Here is a 16,978-nt window from a genome sequence, read left to right on the forward strand (position 1 = left end):
GCTCTTAAATTAAGTTTATCAATCACAATGCACATTTCTTTTTGAGACACTGTGTGCTGTACGTTGGTCCATTTTTTTCACGTTTTGTCGCATATGCCACGGGACCCACCCACGGTGGTACGTAGCATCCCGAAGTATCCGGTATTGTACTTGTATTCAAGGACTATTCTTTTTTTTTTTTTTTAATTTTTTATTTATCTATCCTTTTTTGTTTTTGAAAAAAATAATGTTGAAAACCTAATAACCATTTTTTAATTAGATGGTCTAAACACTTAACACATGGACAATTTATTTATTAATGTTTACTAATTAATTCGATCGAGGAATTGATCAACCCTGGGCTCCCGCCTAATTTACGATCGATCTTGACAAAACATTTTGATTACACCATTAATTAATGTTTCTACGATCTCCATGCCCACGGCATGCACCATATTAAATAATTTGGTTGATCGATCACATGAATTCTAAATAAAAATATGTAGCAATATTAAGGACACAGAAATCAAGCATATATATATATAGATGATCTATCTGACTTGAATTTTTCTGTCGCTTAAAAATTGAAGCCTCTCCTCATGGGACCTCACGCCCTCCCTCTTCAACATCTCCAGCAAGAAGTCACTCCACGTGTCGATGGGCCCTGGCAAGCACCAGTGCACACAGTCATTGTACAATGTCACATTTTCATTAGGCCAATGCCCATATATGCTAGGGTGACCATCTGGCCTCAATAGCATTGCCTGTGTTGTATCCAGTAATCTATACCTCAAACCCTTCTTTTTCCCTTCTTTTTCTGCCTTCCTGAACTCCTCCACTTGAGCCATGTATAACTCTAAATTCTGATCCTCCAATTTTGCCTCGTTGCTCTTAAATGGCCTTCTTCTTACACAGTTTCCCCCTTGGTTCCACAGCCCATTTTCAAAATGTGAGGGTGCAAAAGTCCTAAGAAACGTTACACCCTTATAGTTCTCTAAGCTATTAATGGCTCTAAATGCAGTCCGAAATGCTTTTCGGAAGCCATAGTACATTGTTAGGTCGGTAACGTTATCGAGGAGACAATAGTGGCACCCAACTATTCGATGATTTTCGTAGAATACCATTGGCCGGAAGAACCAATGCCCGGCGGAGATGATGAGGTAGTCAAACTCTTCGACTTGGGTTGTCCAATCCTCGTCAAACTCGTCAAGGTAGAGACTAAAGAGGCCTGTGTGTGTTGGGCCGTGACTGTCTGATTCTTCGGATTTTACCAAATGGGGAGTCCAAAAACTGGCCATGGTGAAGTTGTAGCTTGTGTATTTCCAACGTTTGAACTTTTCATCCGTACTGTATGAAACATCTATAGGATATTCTACCTGAGCATATATACAAAGGGAATGAGAAAAACTGAAAACCAGATAGATTATCATGAGACTCAAAATTAATTTGCTTGCAGGGGTTTCCATTAAAAGCTAGTAATGCGAAAGTATATATTATAAGCTAGTAATGTTCAACGACATGTGATCACGACGTACGTACAGATCCAGTTACCAATTAATTAATTAAAGTAGTAATATATAATATAATATGCAATATATAGTAATAAACGCACCAGAACATGAGTATTGATTGGAGGGTAATTAATTAGCCATGCATGCACCCGATCTCTAGCTAGTACTAGCTAGCTAGCTAGCTACATATTATACATATATATATATAGAAGATTATAATAATTAATTAATAATTAGCTATATATATAATATATAATATAGGTGATTAAATCGTAAGAATATTATAAGTCAAGCTAGCTAGCGTTAGATCGACGTGACAAATCTTTAATAATTGTGCATGCAGTACTAGTAGTACTACTCATGCATGCATGTATATATATGATCTATACTACTCCGGCCAAGTAATTGATCATTAATATTCATTGGAATGAAATTCCATGAGGTTGAGGTTGACCACTAAATAGGGAAAGGCCGGCAGAATTAAATTGAACTTGATCAACCAATGCAGGTCCATGCATACATGCATGCAGTACCTAATACATATAATATGTATATATATGTTAATTTTTCATTGCTAGCTGGGTTTATCACAAAAAAGAAGCTCCATTTTTAATGATAGATATAATATACCCATTTCGTTAATTAGGATGTTAATTTAGTAATCTGTACGTAAGTGAATTGAAATGCATGGAATTGAAGAACACTAGCTAGCGCAGTACTCAAACAAAAACTAATTAAGTTATTTATACTAAATAACTTAAATTTAAAGGATTCTTAATTAATTAATTAATTAATTAATTACATGAATATCACCGTCTCCAGTACTACTGCATGCTTAATTTCTTTTTTTCTTTTTTCCCGAGTCTCCAGTACTGCCACATCATTTCAACGCCATGGCCATGAACGACGTACGTACGTACTATTTTTCAGCCCATGAACGTACTTAATTACATCTAATCTAATGTGTATTTGTATTAAGAAAAATGTTAATATGTCGTCTGAATTTATTTCCTCATTTTGATCGTCTATGTATTTAATTTTTTAATTACTTAATGCATGATTAAGAAAATAACTTTTAGTGTATTGATGTATTTTTTTTTATTTTTTAAAAATATTTAAATATATTAAAAAATATAAAAATAAAAATGTAAATTTGTATTAGGCGTCACGCCAGTCATTGCTGGATGGCATCCTAGCATAACTCTTGTATTAATTTCCTGTTTCAATGGATAACAAATATATATGTATATATAAACCATGATCTGGCTTCATCATTTTCTAACTTTTAGTAGGTAGTACTTCTCTAAATAATTTCCAAAGGTAATTCCTAGAAAGCAAAAGTAACGTACGGACGACGGATTTGGATCCCCAATTATATAACCATATTATATATTGGTTAGCGCAATGGGTATGGATCACGATCCTAATCCGTATATATAAAAGAGTAAGATGCCAAGTTTATCCTTGCTGTAGCAATATTAATCTTACTAATTAAATATTATAGCTAGCTAGGAGGGTCAAGTTTGACAAGATATTAGCTAGCTAGCTAGCTGTACTAATACATCATGACATGCATCATGATCATCAAGCTGATCATCAATATCCTAATTTCACATGTCTTATATATTGACCTCTTCCATGGCATGCATGTGACAGATCTGATCAAGGTGTACTTAATTGGGGATCGAGATAAATTCATTTTGATCGATGCGTCATTAAAATATATATATTGCTCTAATTTAATACATATATATATATATATATATTCATATTTATATTTCCAAGCAGTACTACTGCAAGATTCCCATGCCATTGCACGCTAGCTAGCTAGCTAAGTAGTACTACTCGGCCATGTTCATCATATATTTGGTATAACGTTACTTTCCTGTCATTTCACCTACTCCATGAATAACGATGGCTTAGGTCAACTAACCTCGAACCTAATGATGATCAGCACTCAATTAATATTGCACACAAAAATTAAACTAGTTTTGAGAATAGCTAGCACCGGCGGCCAGAATTAAAACATATATGCAGTAGTACTACTACGATTTATAGATAAAATTATGTTGCTAGAAGGGGGCTTACCCTAGAGAGGAGGCAGATCAAGGATTGCATTTGGTTTCGTCCAACAGAGTCTCCAACAAAGGCCAATGACTTCCCTCTGACCAATTCTAGGAACTGTGCTGGGTTGAATATAGGAAGGTTACACCCAGATGGTTTCCACCTCCACTTCATGAATTCTGTATCGGGTCTCCCATATTTCATGCAATTTTGATGCTCATGTATTGCCCAACAACTCGTGTTTGTATAATAAGGAGCCTTGGGATTCGGAATCCATTCACCAGAAAATATGTCGCACTTGTCGGCGTTGTCGCTGGACGGTATACTTGCTAAATCATCCACCTTAAACGACTCATATGAAGATGCAGGTGGTGAATTAATGTTGACAAGCAATAGAGGGTACTTTAGCAAAGGGTAATAGGGGATGACTACGAGGAATACTAGTGTAAGGATCACGACTAGTACTATCTTCGGAGACTTCGGTAGTACTTGCTGGTTTTTCCCTAAGGCCGGAAGCTCAATGGATTGGAGCGTCATTCCCCCCGGAGGCCGGGGAAGGAGAGAGCTGGAAGATGATCAGAGAGAGAGAGAGAGAGAGAGAAGGGAGCCGGGGAGGCTATGCAGGCCGTATTGATCAGAATGAGAGCTGGTCAGATCATATAAGCTGGTAGATGCGTGTGGAAAATTCAAAGAATAATTTGCAGATGGTTATTATATATAGAGAAATGAGAAATGCTTCGATCGGGTCCCATTTTGGGTCCGGAGCATTTATACCGAGACCTTTTTTTCTTTACGTACTGATTTAGTAAGTATTTTTTTAATAAAATTGTAAATGTTTTTTAAATATTTAATAATATAAAAAAAATATATAAAAAAATAATATTATATATAATTGTAGAATGTACAAACGATGTACAGTCGCTTTAAAAAAAAATAAGATTCATTATTAAAAAATTAATTTCTTTTCATGTTAGTCTCATATTTATTATTTTTTTTCAAAGCGACTGCATGATACTTACACACTCACGATTGTAAATATCATTTTTTATAAAAAATAAAAAAAATAATAAAAAGACATTTAACTTTATCAAAATCCATCCTTGTGCTACACCCCTTCGTAGCACGACTCATATATAATATATGAGCATTGCTACTCATAAGCCCATACACCACACACCAAAATTTTTTATTTTTTAAAAATTTTTTAAAAGTTTTTTTGGTTTTATTATTCTTAAAATAATTGAATTATTCTACTCATAATTTATATATCACACATTTGATATGAAAATAAAATTATAAAAATTATAAAAAAGATGGTGTGTGGTGTATGAGGCTTAAGAATAGAATTTTTCATAATATATATATGGTTTTGGTCTAAACCATGCATTTTGTGATGAGAAAAACTCCTGTGGGGTAATGATCTGATTAATTTATTGAAACTTGACCAGACGAAACCTCTTTTCCTGGATTAACAAAAAAGAAAAAAGAAAATCAGCAGGCTGCAGAAGAATCTTTGACAACGCATTGGATTCGAAAACTCATTAGTTAAAATATCACATATATATAAATATATATATATATATATATATATATATATATATATACTGCTAATTGGATCATCAAATGTCATTTTTATATCTCTCTTGGATTCTGTAGTACTAAAAAACAAGTGATGAAAACGTTTAATTTCACGTAAATTAAATCTCCTAATTTAGCTTTGTGTATCATAAAATTAATTTGATAATAATTAAATTATATTTATATACATAATAATGCTGGCTTATGATATATAAAATCAGTAAACCATTTGCACATATATATATATATATATATATATGATTGGCAAACAAGTACTTGAGGTTTTTTTTTTTTTTTTTTTTTATCTATCCTCTTAATTTTTATTTTCAACTTTGTACCAATATTGAAAAGTAGGTAGGGTGTAACATGCAAGCTTGCATGCATATTGGCTTAATTCATGGGTACTCCAACCTTATTTACTTTTATTTTTTTTTTTATTAAAATTTTTAAAGTAAGAATATGATGATAAAGACCGGATCGAGCTCTTATCATTTTTATTTTTTAGATCTCATCAAACTCTCATCATACATGATACTCATGTTATATATTATGTGACATTCATTGCCCATATATATAAACTATCAGATTAGTTTATATTTTTAACATAATAATAATAATAATAATAAAAATGAACTTAATCATGATTGGGACCTGAATCTTATACATGACGATTAAAATTCGATGCAACTGATTAATGGCGATGTACTGATATAGGGCCAACTCCTGAAGATCATTAATTCATGATAGACTTGGGGCAAGATGGAAATAATAAAACCAACCAAGGTAGAATATTTAATATTGAATCACCTTATAAATTACACGAGTCGTAATCTGCTTGTCACCATCGATCGTTATTTCCTACTAAAGCTGAAGGGGTAAGTAGACTGTAGTAGTTAGCCGGAGAGAAGTCGACAAGATTATTTTCTTTTAATTTCCCAACACCCGCACAGTATTATTATTATTATTATTATTTTTGATTAAGTTGACTACTACTTTTATAGATAACAAAGAAAAAAAAACTAGATACATCCAAAGTTTGAGTGACTTAATCATACATATGAAGTAGTTGGGTCTTTTCCATTGTAAAAATTCAAAAGAGAATGTGGTAATTGGATTAGATAGATATTGTCAAAAGCTTGTATCGCCGCTGCCCATTGCGCCAAATTATGTGCGTATCGATTCTTGAATCGATGAATTTTCCTAACTTTCCAGACTTCGAAAGAGAGGAGGTAGTGCTTAATATCACTGATGATTGAGATCAAAATTTAGTATTGTGCCACAGTAGGATTAGAGATTGCGTCTATGGTAATACTTGAGTCTCTTAGTTCCAGTAATGGCCATCAATGCTGCTCTGGCTTCCCTAATATTAGGATTCACATTGCAAATGAAGTCAATGATTGCATAGATGATTTCACCTGAGTCATTCCAGCGTATAGAAGATAAAATACTTCCTTGGTCTCTGACTGCAACATCAAACCTAATGAGGAAGAAACCGACTGGATGTCTTTCTTCCATTCTTATCTTGTGGATGTTTTCAATGGCCCAGGCTGATAAGTGTTGTTGGAAGGTATATAGTACAGACTCAACAAATGCAAATGGTGAAAGTGATGCAGGAATATGATTATTGATTTTTTTATTTCTGAGAAACCACAGGTTATCCATAGCAATGGTGGCAAATAATTAAAAGGAATGTTGATCTTCTTCTGAAATTTTTAAGGCCTCTGAAGGTTTGAGAATATTTTTTATCCAATTAGAGAAAGGTTGTCTTGCAAAAGAAGTGATATCAATGGGCCATTTTGAGTGTCTCCACAATATTCTTGAGTAGAAGCAATTGAGAAAAATGTAGGAGATATCTTATGGTTCAATGTTACAAAGAGGGCATAGTATCTGATCTTCCTCTAGTTGGATGATACTGTTGATCTTGACTCTGATGGAAAGGATGTTATGGCTTATTTTTCAGAGAAATAATTTCAACTTGTCTTGAAGTTTTAGTTTCATAGACTCTTCCAATTAATAGACCGATTGTTAAAATTGGAAAAGTTATTTCTTGAAACAAGAACAGCGATTTGACCGAGAAATTACTAAACCTTCGGCCTATTCAGTTCAACCCTGGTCAGTGAACACCACTACATACATTCGCAATCGCAGCACCCACCAGTGGGCCGGCCTGGCCTCAACGCTACCAGATTTAGAGGTTGGGCTTCTTTCTTTACGTTTCTCGAGAAACTACAAAAAGGTCCCAAGCTAGAGCAACTATTAATAAGATAAAAGAGGTTCATGTCCAGGCTTGAGGCCCAACACGTTAGTAGAACTATATATACATACATTAATGTTTTTATATTAGGGTACGTGGCACTCTCAATTTTCTCTTTTAATGTTTTTTTAGGGCAATAATTAAAAATCACCTAAGCCTAATTTGATTACGCAATTCAAATGAGATGAGATGAAATAAGATATTTTATTAAAAATTGAATAAAATATTGTTATAATATAAAATTTTTATATTATATTTATTTTGATATTTAAAAATGTTAAATTGTTTATTATATTTTGTGTGAGAGTTTGTGAAAATTATAATGATTATATCAGATAAAATTAGATGAGATAGTTTGATTTTGTGTAACCAAACTAGCCTTATTTGCTATTAATCATTATCATAAAAGTAGCCAGACCCAATCAATTGAGAGAAAATTAGCAACTCGTGCGAGCAATATTCCAGCTGCAAAATTAGCATTGGGTTTAAAATATGAATGGATGAGATAATAATTTCTTTATAAATAAATAAATATAGTGGATCATATATGGCATGGGCGCATTCCCATCGTACGTCCATGCGCCCACCAATACAAACCCTTTTGGACATATATATATCGCTATCTCCAAAGTTGTGTTCTCGTCCACAAATTATATATATATATATATATATATATATATATATCAATATTCATGCTGCTTCTGCTTATCCTCCACTCGATCATCATCTCTGTCATTCTATCACAATGCACCCAACTGCCTTTATTTATTAAAAGAATTAAATAAAAGCGGCAAATTAGCAAAAATAGGGACGTTAATTTTCACGAACGCATAATGTTTGTGACGTACGTCCAATATCCATCCCTTGCATTAATCATATATATGACCAGAAGTCTCACTTGTTTTGCCCCTTCTGCTTCTAAACGATTATATCTCTTAGCTAGCTAGCTATGGTTAATTCGGTCTTCCTCGCGTTCCATCCATTAGGGTCAACAAATTAACGTTTGCTTTTTTTATAATTTGCCATCTACCTCAACCAGCCTCTTCGCTCTCTGTGATTTCAGGTATTTTTCTTTTGCCATGCATGCATGATGCATATATAATATACACTAGTATATACTATTTATCTCTTGATCTACACAGGTTTAGCTAGCGATGGTGATGATGGGGTTGGAAAGACTGTTGATGACTTTGAAATCTAAAATAAGGTCCTTGAAGATGAAGAAACCTTACGATAAGATCGAAAAGAGTGAGAGCATGAGAATTGAAATAAGAAGCAAGAAGGCTCGCAGGCTTATTGAAAAGACTCTGAAAATAGCAGATAAAGATTCGTCCAAGACCAGCACTAGTATTACTCTTGCCTTTTAAGCAATTCTCGTCCAATGATTGAAATAAAAAGCTGGCACTACTTATAAATTTCTCTTTTTGATGTTTATTGCCGTTCATATATAAGAGATGACGCAAGGATTTTTGCCCTTTTCTCTCCCTCTCTCTCTCTCTCTTATATAAATATATATATATATATATATATATATATATCATGTATATATCATGTATATATGGTGTGTATTTGTCTTCCACGATTTGGATAGTGTTGAGGATTCGAGAGGTGATATATAATTCTGTTCATTCTCACTTGCATGCAAGCCTTTGTAAAGCCATTGCTTTAAGATATTGTTATATAATATTGACCAATTATATTCACGCCATAGTTTTGCTTAAGACAATCGAGTTTTTTTTTTCCCTTTTTTGATCTATTTTCCCACGATCAACGTATATAGCTAGCTAGGGAACGGATCAGGGAGCTGGTACATAATTTGTAGATTACTCAGGCAGTTTTGTAAAAATTTAAAGCTACAAAAGAAGAGATGTTTCACGTTCTCAAAGCATATATATAAATGAAGGAAAATGCTTTCGCTAACAGCACCAGTCCTCTAGCTATACGAGCAACAATTAATAAAGGAGCATTTCATAGTACGTTGTTCTTCTTTTTGGGTTCTGGACGTACGCTACTATAAGCAAAACTAAATTAATCCTTGTTCAAGAACTAAGCTGATCTCAAGCGTATGAAATGATTTAAGGTGGAAGATAATAGGCTGATTATTATTATTATTATTATAAAACAAGAGTAGCCGAGTTTAAACAGTAGCAAAAGAGGGGAAAGTCAGTCCGGATGAGACAGTTGTTTGGGCATGACAATGATAACTCTTTCAAAAAAAAAAAGAAAGAAAGAAAGAAAGAAAGAATCACCATATGCTTTATTCTTTTCTGAAAAGGAAATCCATTCATTTCCACTACGTATCTCTGCCTGTAACTCGTCCATATAAAACAATAGTGGAAAGGTCCCATAAAACAAAGGTGCATGCTTTTAGCAAAAGTCTAAGATAATGCTCTAAATAACTACTATAAACTTCTGTACAAGTCACAAATAAATTAGTTCCGTGCAAATCTTTGTAAAAAGTAGATTTCATTTTTAAAAAGTACTAAAAAAATAATAATTTATTTTTAGTAGAACCCACTTTTTTATAAAGAATCTACGCGGGACTTGTCTACGTCGATCCCAGTCACGATTCCTCATGTTCATTAAAAGCAAATACATAAGACGGGATGGGTCTGTATCTGTGTATTATAAAGCAGAAAGCTAAACGCGACAAGGACTCTCCACTCAAAAAACTTCCTACTAATCACCTAATCTCGGGCTATAATAAAATTGACATTGCACACTTTCGGTCACAGATTCCATTTCATTGGACATACTGGATTTCTTCTATGCTAAACGAATCTAGAAATTCACATCCAACACCTAATCAAAGATATGAATTAAGAACATTACATAATATAATGCTCCTTTCCATCATCTTTGTCAGTTTCTAATAATTGAAACAAATAGCCTATACGAATCGACTAATTGAAACAAAGGATACCGTTAGTCTCAGAATTGAGTTCGTTCTTGAAGATCAAAGATATAGCATCATCTGGAGATCCTAACATCAGTACGTGTGATGGTAGAGCATCCGGAGATCCTTGCAATGCATGCAAGTCCATGGTAACAAGGGAGGGTCCAGGCAGTAGGAATGGATGCATCGCATCTGGCAAAGATGGCAGCTGATGAGGAGATCCTCAGGTTCTCGGAAACGACATTCACTACAAACATGTGCAAGAGAGGACTGTACGGCACAAACAAATAGTTAGCCTTAAAACTATCAAATCTGCTCTATCAAATGTTGACTGATGTTCAACCAACACAAGCCCAAGCTACAATTGGGTACTTTAGGATATTTACTAATACACAAATACAAACCTCTTACGGTACCTTGATGGGTGTGATTGTGTGATAAATATTTGTTCCCGTGTCAATATAGCTTATCTAGTCTCAAAGCATTCAAATATGGAGATGAGAACTTTAACATTCGAGGAAAACTGTGTCCACAAAGTACCATTTTCAAATGAGTAATAGAAATTAATGACTAGTAATGGTCAATGGAACTGTCCACGGCAAGGCAAATGGCTGAATGGGTTGAAGCTACATATTATGCACACGTTGGGATGGTACAGACCTCAGAATATATTCTGTACTACCAAGTGAAAGTTCGCCATTAAAAAAAATGTAGTCTCTCTTTCTCCTAAAAATGCTTTACCTAGCGTTGGACCATTGGTCCCACCAAAGCAGGGTCCTAAAAGGAATACTCAGTTACAGCCATAGCCTTCGACATCTTTTGCATTAAGTGCTTAATCTAACTATAGAACCTATGCACTTGCACATGACAACCCAAGTTTTGACTGTTGCACTAGATAAAGGATCCTTAAGGTCATATTAGTGTCTTAATGAAAAAGAATACAAGGCCCGTAAAAGAAAAGACACAGAATACAATTCATATCAATATAGAAAATAACTTATGTTCTTTAACACTGACCAGGCTACTGTTAGAATAACTACCCTCCTAGTTATGTATACAGCATAGGAATATCAAGTTAATTTCACAATCTTCAGATTACTGATTCTAATTGTAAGAAATGACCGAACTCCTATTAAAAACAAGCAGTCAGAAGGAAGCAAGTTTTCAGAAATAATGCCAAAACCTAGACAGGTTTGATAGAATAGGCATACCTGAGCACCAAAACTGTATGTTTCTTGATCAGTGAGAATGAAAATATCCATGGCTGAAGAAGCACATGGAATAGTTTGGGAGTATATTTTCTGATCAGTGGTGGCTGCATCCTCGACCTTTGTGATGCTAATAAAACTCGCCTTGCACAAAGGGCAGGTTGAAATCTTCCTCCTTGAAGCCTACACACACAATTACCAACTTGTGAGCAATGTGAAAGTGAAATTCAGATTAAGAGCTAAAAGTAGTACATTGATCTATAATCCTTTTAACTGAATAAATGAAAATACATAACATGACCAACAGGCAGTTTGAATTATCACATTCTCTCATCCTAATACCTTCCCTAGTCCTTTTAATTACCCTAATTCCCCCAGTTTATCCAGATACATTATTGAAAAAATTGAATTCTCTGAGATCAAACGGTATAAAATTTGCCCAGGCATTACAATACATTCACAGTGTGCCATTCCACTACGTTGTTCATCTAAAATGTCATATAATTCAAGCAACTCGAGTTAGAGGGCCACTGTTCTTATTTATAGGGAAAACCAAACACCATATCTTTAGAAGATATTAGATCATATGGAAAAAGGACATGAAGCTTGCTGTTGAGAATGACAAGCTTGCATGTGTAAATGACTTTTTACTACCTAAGTAATGTGGATAGTTGAACATTTTTTAAAATGAAGAATGAAATGAAATTATTTTCAGAGCACTCTATTGCATGATGAGGATATTTTGAGCATTGAATTATGAATCATAATTTTAGCACGGGAAATATGAACAGGATATTAATGGAAATATATTGGACATCTATCAACAAGATGACAATGTATACCATATGGTCAGCCCAGTTCTGGATGCATGAATAACAAAATCGATGTCCACATGGTAAAACCCCCCTGGTTGAACTGAAATCTGTCCAACATATAACGCATGATAACTCGGTTGATGTTGGTAGCCTGGTCACATGTTCAATCTGTCTCTCATCCTTGACCTCCCCATTTAAGTCCTCAACATCGGTACACACATCTCGTGAAGTTCTATCCAAGGCAGTTGATGCAAACTTAAGACATAAGTTTGAATCCTTGGGAGCTTCTGAACCTTCATTTCTAATTCCTCTTTGATTATGGAATTGATCATTAGATGTTCCTCCAATTTTCAATATATTGGCTTTCTGTGTACCATCTGAGTAATTAGGCGTAGCTGAAACATTGTTCTCTGGGTCATGAACACTAATTGGGTAGCACTCTTGGTCTGAATCCAAATGGGCAGACTCCAACATATCTATACAAATATTCCTTTTCACAAGCCTCCTTCCTTTACTAGAAGGTTCAGACGAAATAATGCTTCCTTTACCATTAAATATCTTTCTCTTCTCTATATCTGGATGCTTTGATGGATGGGAACTGGATGCCTCATGCTTTTCAAGGGGGGAAACAGGAAATTTCTCAGTACATCACAAGAAACGGTTAATGCTTTTTTTGTGAAAGCAGTTGATTAAAAAGATTAATTGAGATTTGCCAAAGGAATTACATATGAACCCATAAAGCAAAGAAGGAAGCTAGTGCGACTAATTTAGAACAATGTTTTTCAGGGAAATGAAAAAAAAAATACAAACTGCAAACGGAAATACTAAATTCAAATAACCAAGAAAATTTACAATGTAAGCAAGGCTCGCATCTTAAGCGGGCCACTCAGTTACTGAGGTTTAGCATGCCAATGTAAACACTCCACTTTATACAAAAAGAAGATACGCTTTTTAGATCATTAAGTTATAAAACTTGGCAGAAAATTCCATGCTCCTGATGAAGATTAATATCCAAACAAGTTGCCACCATGAGCTAACAAATGTTCTTTCAAACTCAGATGTTATATTGGTACACACCAAGATGAAAACATTTGACAAATTCTGTTTTCAGTAGAATAAATTCTATTGTTCTAGTTGAAATATGATATGGGACATGATAAACTTTTATAAAGTACACAATATGATTAGACTCAGCATGTAATGATTAAGTGCATGTTGAACAAACTAATCAAGAAATGTATTATTTTAAGAAGGTTCTTATGCATGCTACTCAGAGTCAGAGCACAAAAATGGATCCTTGATCTGGCATGGCATGCAAATTCAAAACATTTATTCAACCAAATCCTAAGATGCATTTTGATCAATATAGCCGTCATCTCCCAACACAATATCAAAGTCTTTTTAACCATTTTGTTCTTTGATTTAGAATATGTATCATTGCACTTTCAAGAATCAGAAAATAAACTAGACGATTCATTTAGAAGAAGACATAAAGGTTCATCGCTGAATCATCAAAAACTAATACAGTCGAGAGCCAAATCATCAAAAAGTAAATGATTAATGACAAATCAGTGTTTATTGCCAACTACACTGGGAACCATGAAGAAATCACGCATCATGTGGAGAGTCCTAATACTCACCTTATTCAACAAACAAGGTTGAGTCCATGTTGCAAGACCAGAAACTCCACACGCCAAATCAATAGTCTGTTTTCCAGAGTTGTCACTAGCGTTCACTTTATCAGTAAGCACTCGACGTTTCTTTGTTGAGACGCCCACATTAACAAGTGGGATTTCCATTAATAACGGCCCCACTTCTTCACCACTGCATACAAATAAACCGTTGAAAGCATGAGTCTCCTGTAATGTAATATCTATTTTCATTAGTATATGTCAAACAGCAGTTCAAGGTGATAAGTATCACGGGATTTATCTAATTATTTTACTAAAATAACATGAGGTATACTACACCACATTTCAATCGCATTCTATTGTATTAATATGGCTATCACATTCGGGTTGATGACAAATGCCACCCTGAGATGGGAATAGGATGAGAATTTAGCATATAAATAGTAGTTTTTATTTTTATTTTTCTTTGATAATGGAAGCTGAAAAGGAACTCGGTCATACCTTTGCAAGATATAAGGATGCTCAGGGACACGCGTTCCTTGCTTTATGCATTCTTCAACCCATCGATGGTTGACAATTATCGTACTGAACCTCTTAGCAAAATCATACTTCTTTCCTTCAAATTTCCAACACACCTAACCACCCAAGTAAAACCGACATCCTCAATTAACAAAAGACAACACCACATTGGATATTGGTTTTGCCCTTTTTATTTATTTAATTCAAAAAGCTCCCCTTCAATTTATTATTTTTTTCATTTTCGAGTACGGCAATGCGTTGACATGTAACATATTCAGATAAAAATGAGAGCCAAAGATCAAAACCCACCAAGTGTGTCGTTGATCTTGACAATGCACCTACATAACTTGCACCAGCATGGGATATCAGCTTTATGAGGTTGAACCGCTCCGAGCCATGGTAGCCGCTGACTGTTGCTATTACAGTCTCCATTCCTTGGATTGAACAGGCCTTAGACTATGTAACATCGTGACATTAGATCCCAAATCCACAAACACTTCAAAAGTAAACTCGACAAAACAACATAATACGAACCATATATCGTAGCACAGAAAGTATAATGATTGATCACACCAACGAGCTCGTAAGTCGTACCTCCTTCAAGTACATGGTGGAGGAGAGGACGATGCCATGGGTTTCAAAACTAGTTACCAGTAAAACGAAATAATTGATCAAAGCTAGTGGAACAATTGAAAAAAAAAAAAAATAGTTTGTTAACGAGCCGGCATATACGAAAAAATCTATTCTTCATCTTAATTTTATACGAAAAAATAGTTTGTTAACGAGCCGGCATATACGAAAAAAAATCGTCATGATGACGTGGTATTAAATGATAGGTTTATAAATAAAATATAATAAATAATCTCAAATCATTTAATGTCACGCCATAGAATGATAGAAGGATGATGGAAGTTAGAATGATTAGAAGCATTACTCAGCATATATAATCAGTAATCTTAAAAGAAACATTAATGATCGGCGAATCATACAGGAATACAATATCTTAACAGAATCGCAAAATATTTGGAAAAAGAAATGATAACTAAATTAGCATAATCGACGCAATTTAGGAAGATGAAACGGGCCATGCTATGCCAAATAGCTCCCATCAATCTCAGTCAGAAAGTATTAGCACTGTCAACCCTAAAATGCGGATAAAAAGCGAACATACAAACCTTGATTTCCTCTTTTGTCCGGAAATTTATCGTCTGCTAAACGGCACCAATCAAAAGGCTTACTAAATCGGGTTCTACAAGAGTAAGATTAAAGACCATTGGATTGGCTGAGGCGAGAGGTGGAAGCGTATCGTCTCTTCTGGTTTCTAGTCTGCTTGTTCCGCTCGACCTTTTAAAAAGAGCCGGGAAAAGCGAAAACTTTGAACTCTTTAATGACGAAAGGAGACGGAAAAACAAACCCGGTTCAGATCGTACAGAACCGGACCGGATCCAGTCATCAGATTTGGTCCGGTCTGGTATCGATTCTATTTATTCCAGAATCAGTCGAAATCAGTCCGATTCTGATTTTACTTTTTAATTTTTATAACATAGGACCGGTTCTTATTTTAATTTTTTATCTAGTAAAAAATATTTTTTATATGATAAATTACTAACAAATATAATTTTAAATTTTAAAATTATATATGAATAACTATATATTATCACTATAGTTTATAACTTTATTGTATTAGTAGTTATACTAATATTATATCACTATATATTATAATATACTATAATATATCACTATAGTCTATAATATAATTATAATATATATTATAATATACAACAATATATTATCATTATATTATTATATATTATAATGTATATATTATATAATATACCTGAAAAATCGAACCAAATCGGATTGGAACTAATAAAATCGGAAGTATCGGTTTAGGATGTAAGTGTAACTGGTGTGGTATCGGTTTTTCAAATTTCAAAATTGATATATATCAATTCGGTTCTAAAATATGTCTAAAATCGTATCAAACTGGACCAATTACATCCCTAGACCCAATGGATTGAACATATCACGGTATGTCGGTATCACCGGCTGTCGGGTTGAAGTTCTTTTCAACTCGGAAGGAAATTATTCTGCCCGAATCGGATATATGACTATTTATTTATCTCTATTTTCAAATTAAAAAGAGTAATTTTTAATAATGAATCGATAAAACTTTTGTCAACTCATCTATGCCAAATTTTTTTGTTTTTGGTTTAAAAAGGCTTTAAGAGGAAAAAAAAAAAAAAAACAGAGAGAGACCCACTTCTCATTCCCAAACAAGTTTGAGAACCCTCCAAACTCCCTTTTTTCTCAATAACTGAGAACATATATAAATATCCAAGAATTAATTTCGGGAAAGTATAGATATTGGAAGTCGAATCTTAATATTGGACAATTCTATTTATATAATTCATATTCCCTTCCCCCGGTTCAATTCTATTTATGTGCATCTTCTTCTTCTTTTTCCATCTCTCTCTCTCTAGTCCTTGTTATTTGGTTTGAATTCGTTGTTATAGCAGTACC

The 16,978-nt window shown here is 34.0% G+C and overlaps 2 protein-coding genes and 1 long non-coding RNA gene across 4 annotated transcripts; 1 reads left to right on the forward strand and 2 right to left on the reverse strand.

Moving 5' to 3' along the window:
* Positions 1–347: 347 nt before the first annotated feature.
* On the reverse strand, positions 348–4,296 carry LOC109001880 (protein trichome birefringence-like 19). Its single transcript, XM_018979370.2, has 2 exons — positions 3,579–4,296; positions 348–1,355 (listed from the first exon to the last, which is right to left on the reverse strand). The coding sequence occupies exons 1-2, from the start codon at positions 4,089–4,091 to the stop codon at positions 531–533; spliced, it is 1,338 nt and encodes a 445-aa protein (XP_018834915.2). The 5' UTR covers positions 4,092–4,296; the 3' UTR covers positions 348–530.
* A 3,802-nt stretch (positions 4,297–8,098) lies between these two features.
* On the forward strand, positions 8,099–8,866 carry LOC109001881. The gene is made up of 2 exons (XR_001997935.2): positions 8,099–8,449; positions 8,529–8,866. It is a non-coding gene; the product is annotated as an uncharacterized LOC109001881 (long non-coding RNA).
* A 1,098-nt stretch (positions 8,867–9,964) lies between these two features.
* On the reverse strand, positions 9,965–15,786 carry LOC109001882. Of its 2 annotated transcripts, XM_018979371.2 has the most exons (8): positions 15,631–15,786; positions 14,990–15,098; positions 14,765–14,911; positions 14,438–14,571; positions 13,946–14,129; positions 12,333–12,917; positions 11,494–11,673; positions 9,965–10,552 (listed from the first exon to the last, which is right to left on the reverse strand). In XM_018979371.2, the coding sequence occupies exons 2-8, from the start codon at positions 14,990–14,992 to the stop codon at positions 10,376–10,378; spliced, it is 1,410 nt and encodes a 469-aa protein (XP_018834916.1). In that variant the 5' UTR covers positions 14,993–15,098; positions 15,631–15,786; the 3' UTR covers positions 9,965–10,375. The 2 variants fall into 2 exon arrangements, with proteins under 2 accessions (XP_018834916.1, XP_018834920.1); XM_018979375.2 differs by lacking the exon at positions 14,990–15,098.
* Positions 15,787–16,978: the final 1,192 nt, after the last annotated feature.

The sequence above is a fragment of the Juglans regia genome, chromosome 10 (genome assembly GCF_001411555.2).
Source record: "Juglans regia cultivar Chandler chromosome 10, Walnut 2.0, whole genome shotgun sequence".
Taxonomy (NCBI): Eukaryota; Viridiplantae; Streptophyta; class Magnoliopsida; order Fagales; family Juglandaceae; genus Juglans; species Juglans regia.

Excerpts from the sequence above, each read along its gene's own strand:
- LOC109001880 (XM_018979370.2), bottom strand. The coding sequence starts at position 4,091 with ATGACGCTCCAATCCATTGAGCTTCCGGCCTTAGGGAAAAACCAGCAA. Across the intron at positions 1,356-3,578 it reads TGATCTGCCTCCTCTCTAGG|GTAGAATATCCTATAGATGT; the intron begins GTAAGCCCCCTT and ends ATATATGCTCAG.
- LOC109001882 (XM_018979371.2), bottom strand. Across the intron at positions 14,130-14,437 it reads CATCCTTATATCTTGCAAAG|TGGTGAAGAAGTGGGGCCGT; the intron begins GTATGACCGAGT and ends ATTTGTATGCAG. Across the intron at positions 12,918-13,945 it reads AACCTTGTTTGTTGAATAAG|CATGAGGCATCCAGTTCCCA; the intron begins GTGAGTATTAGG and ends CCCCTTGAAAAG.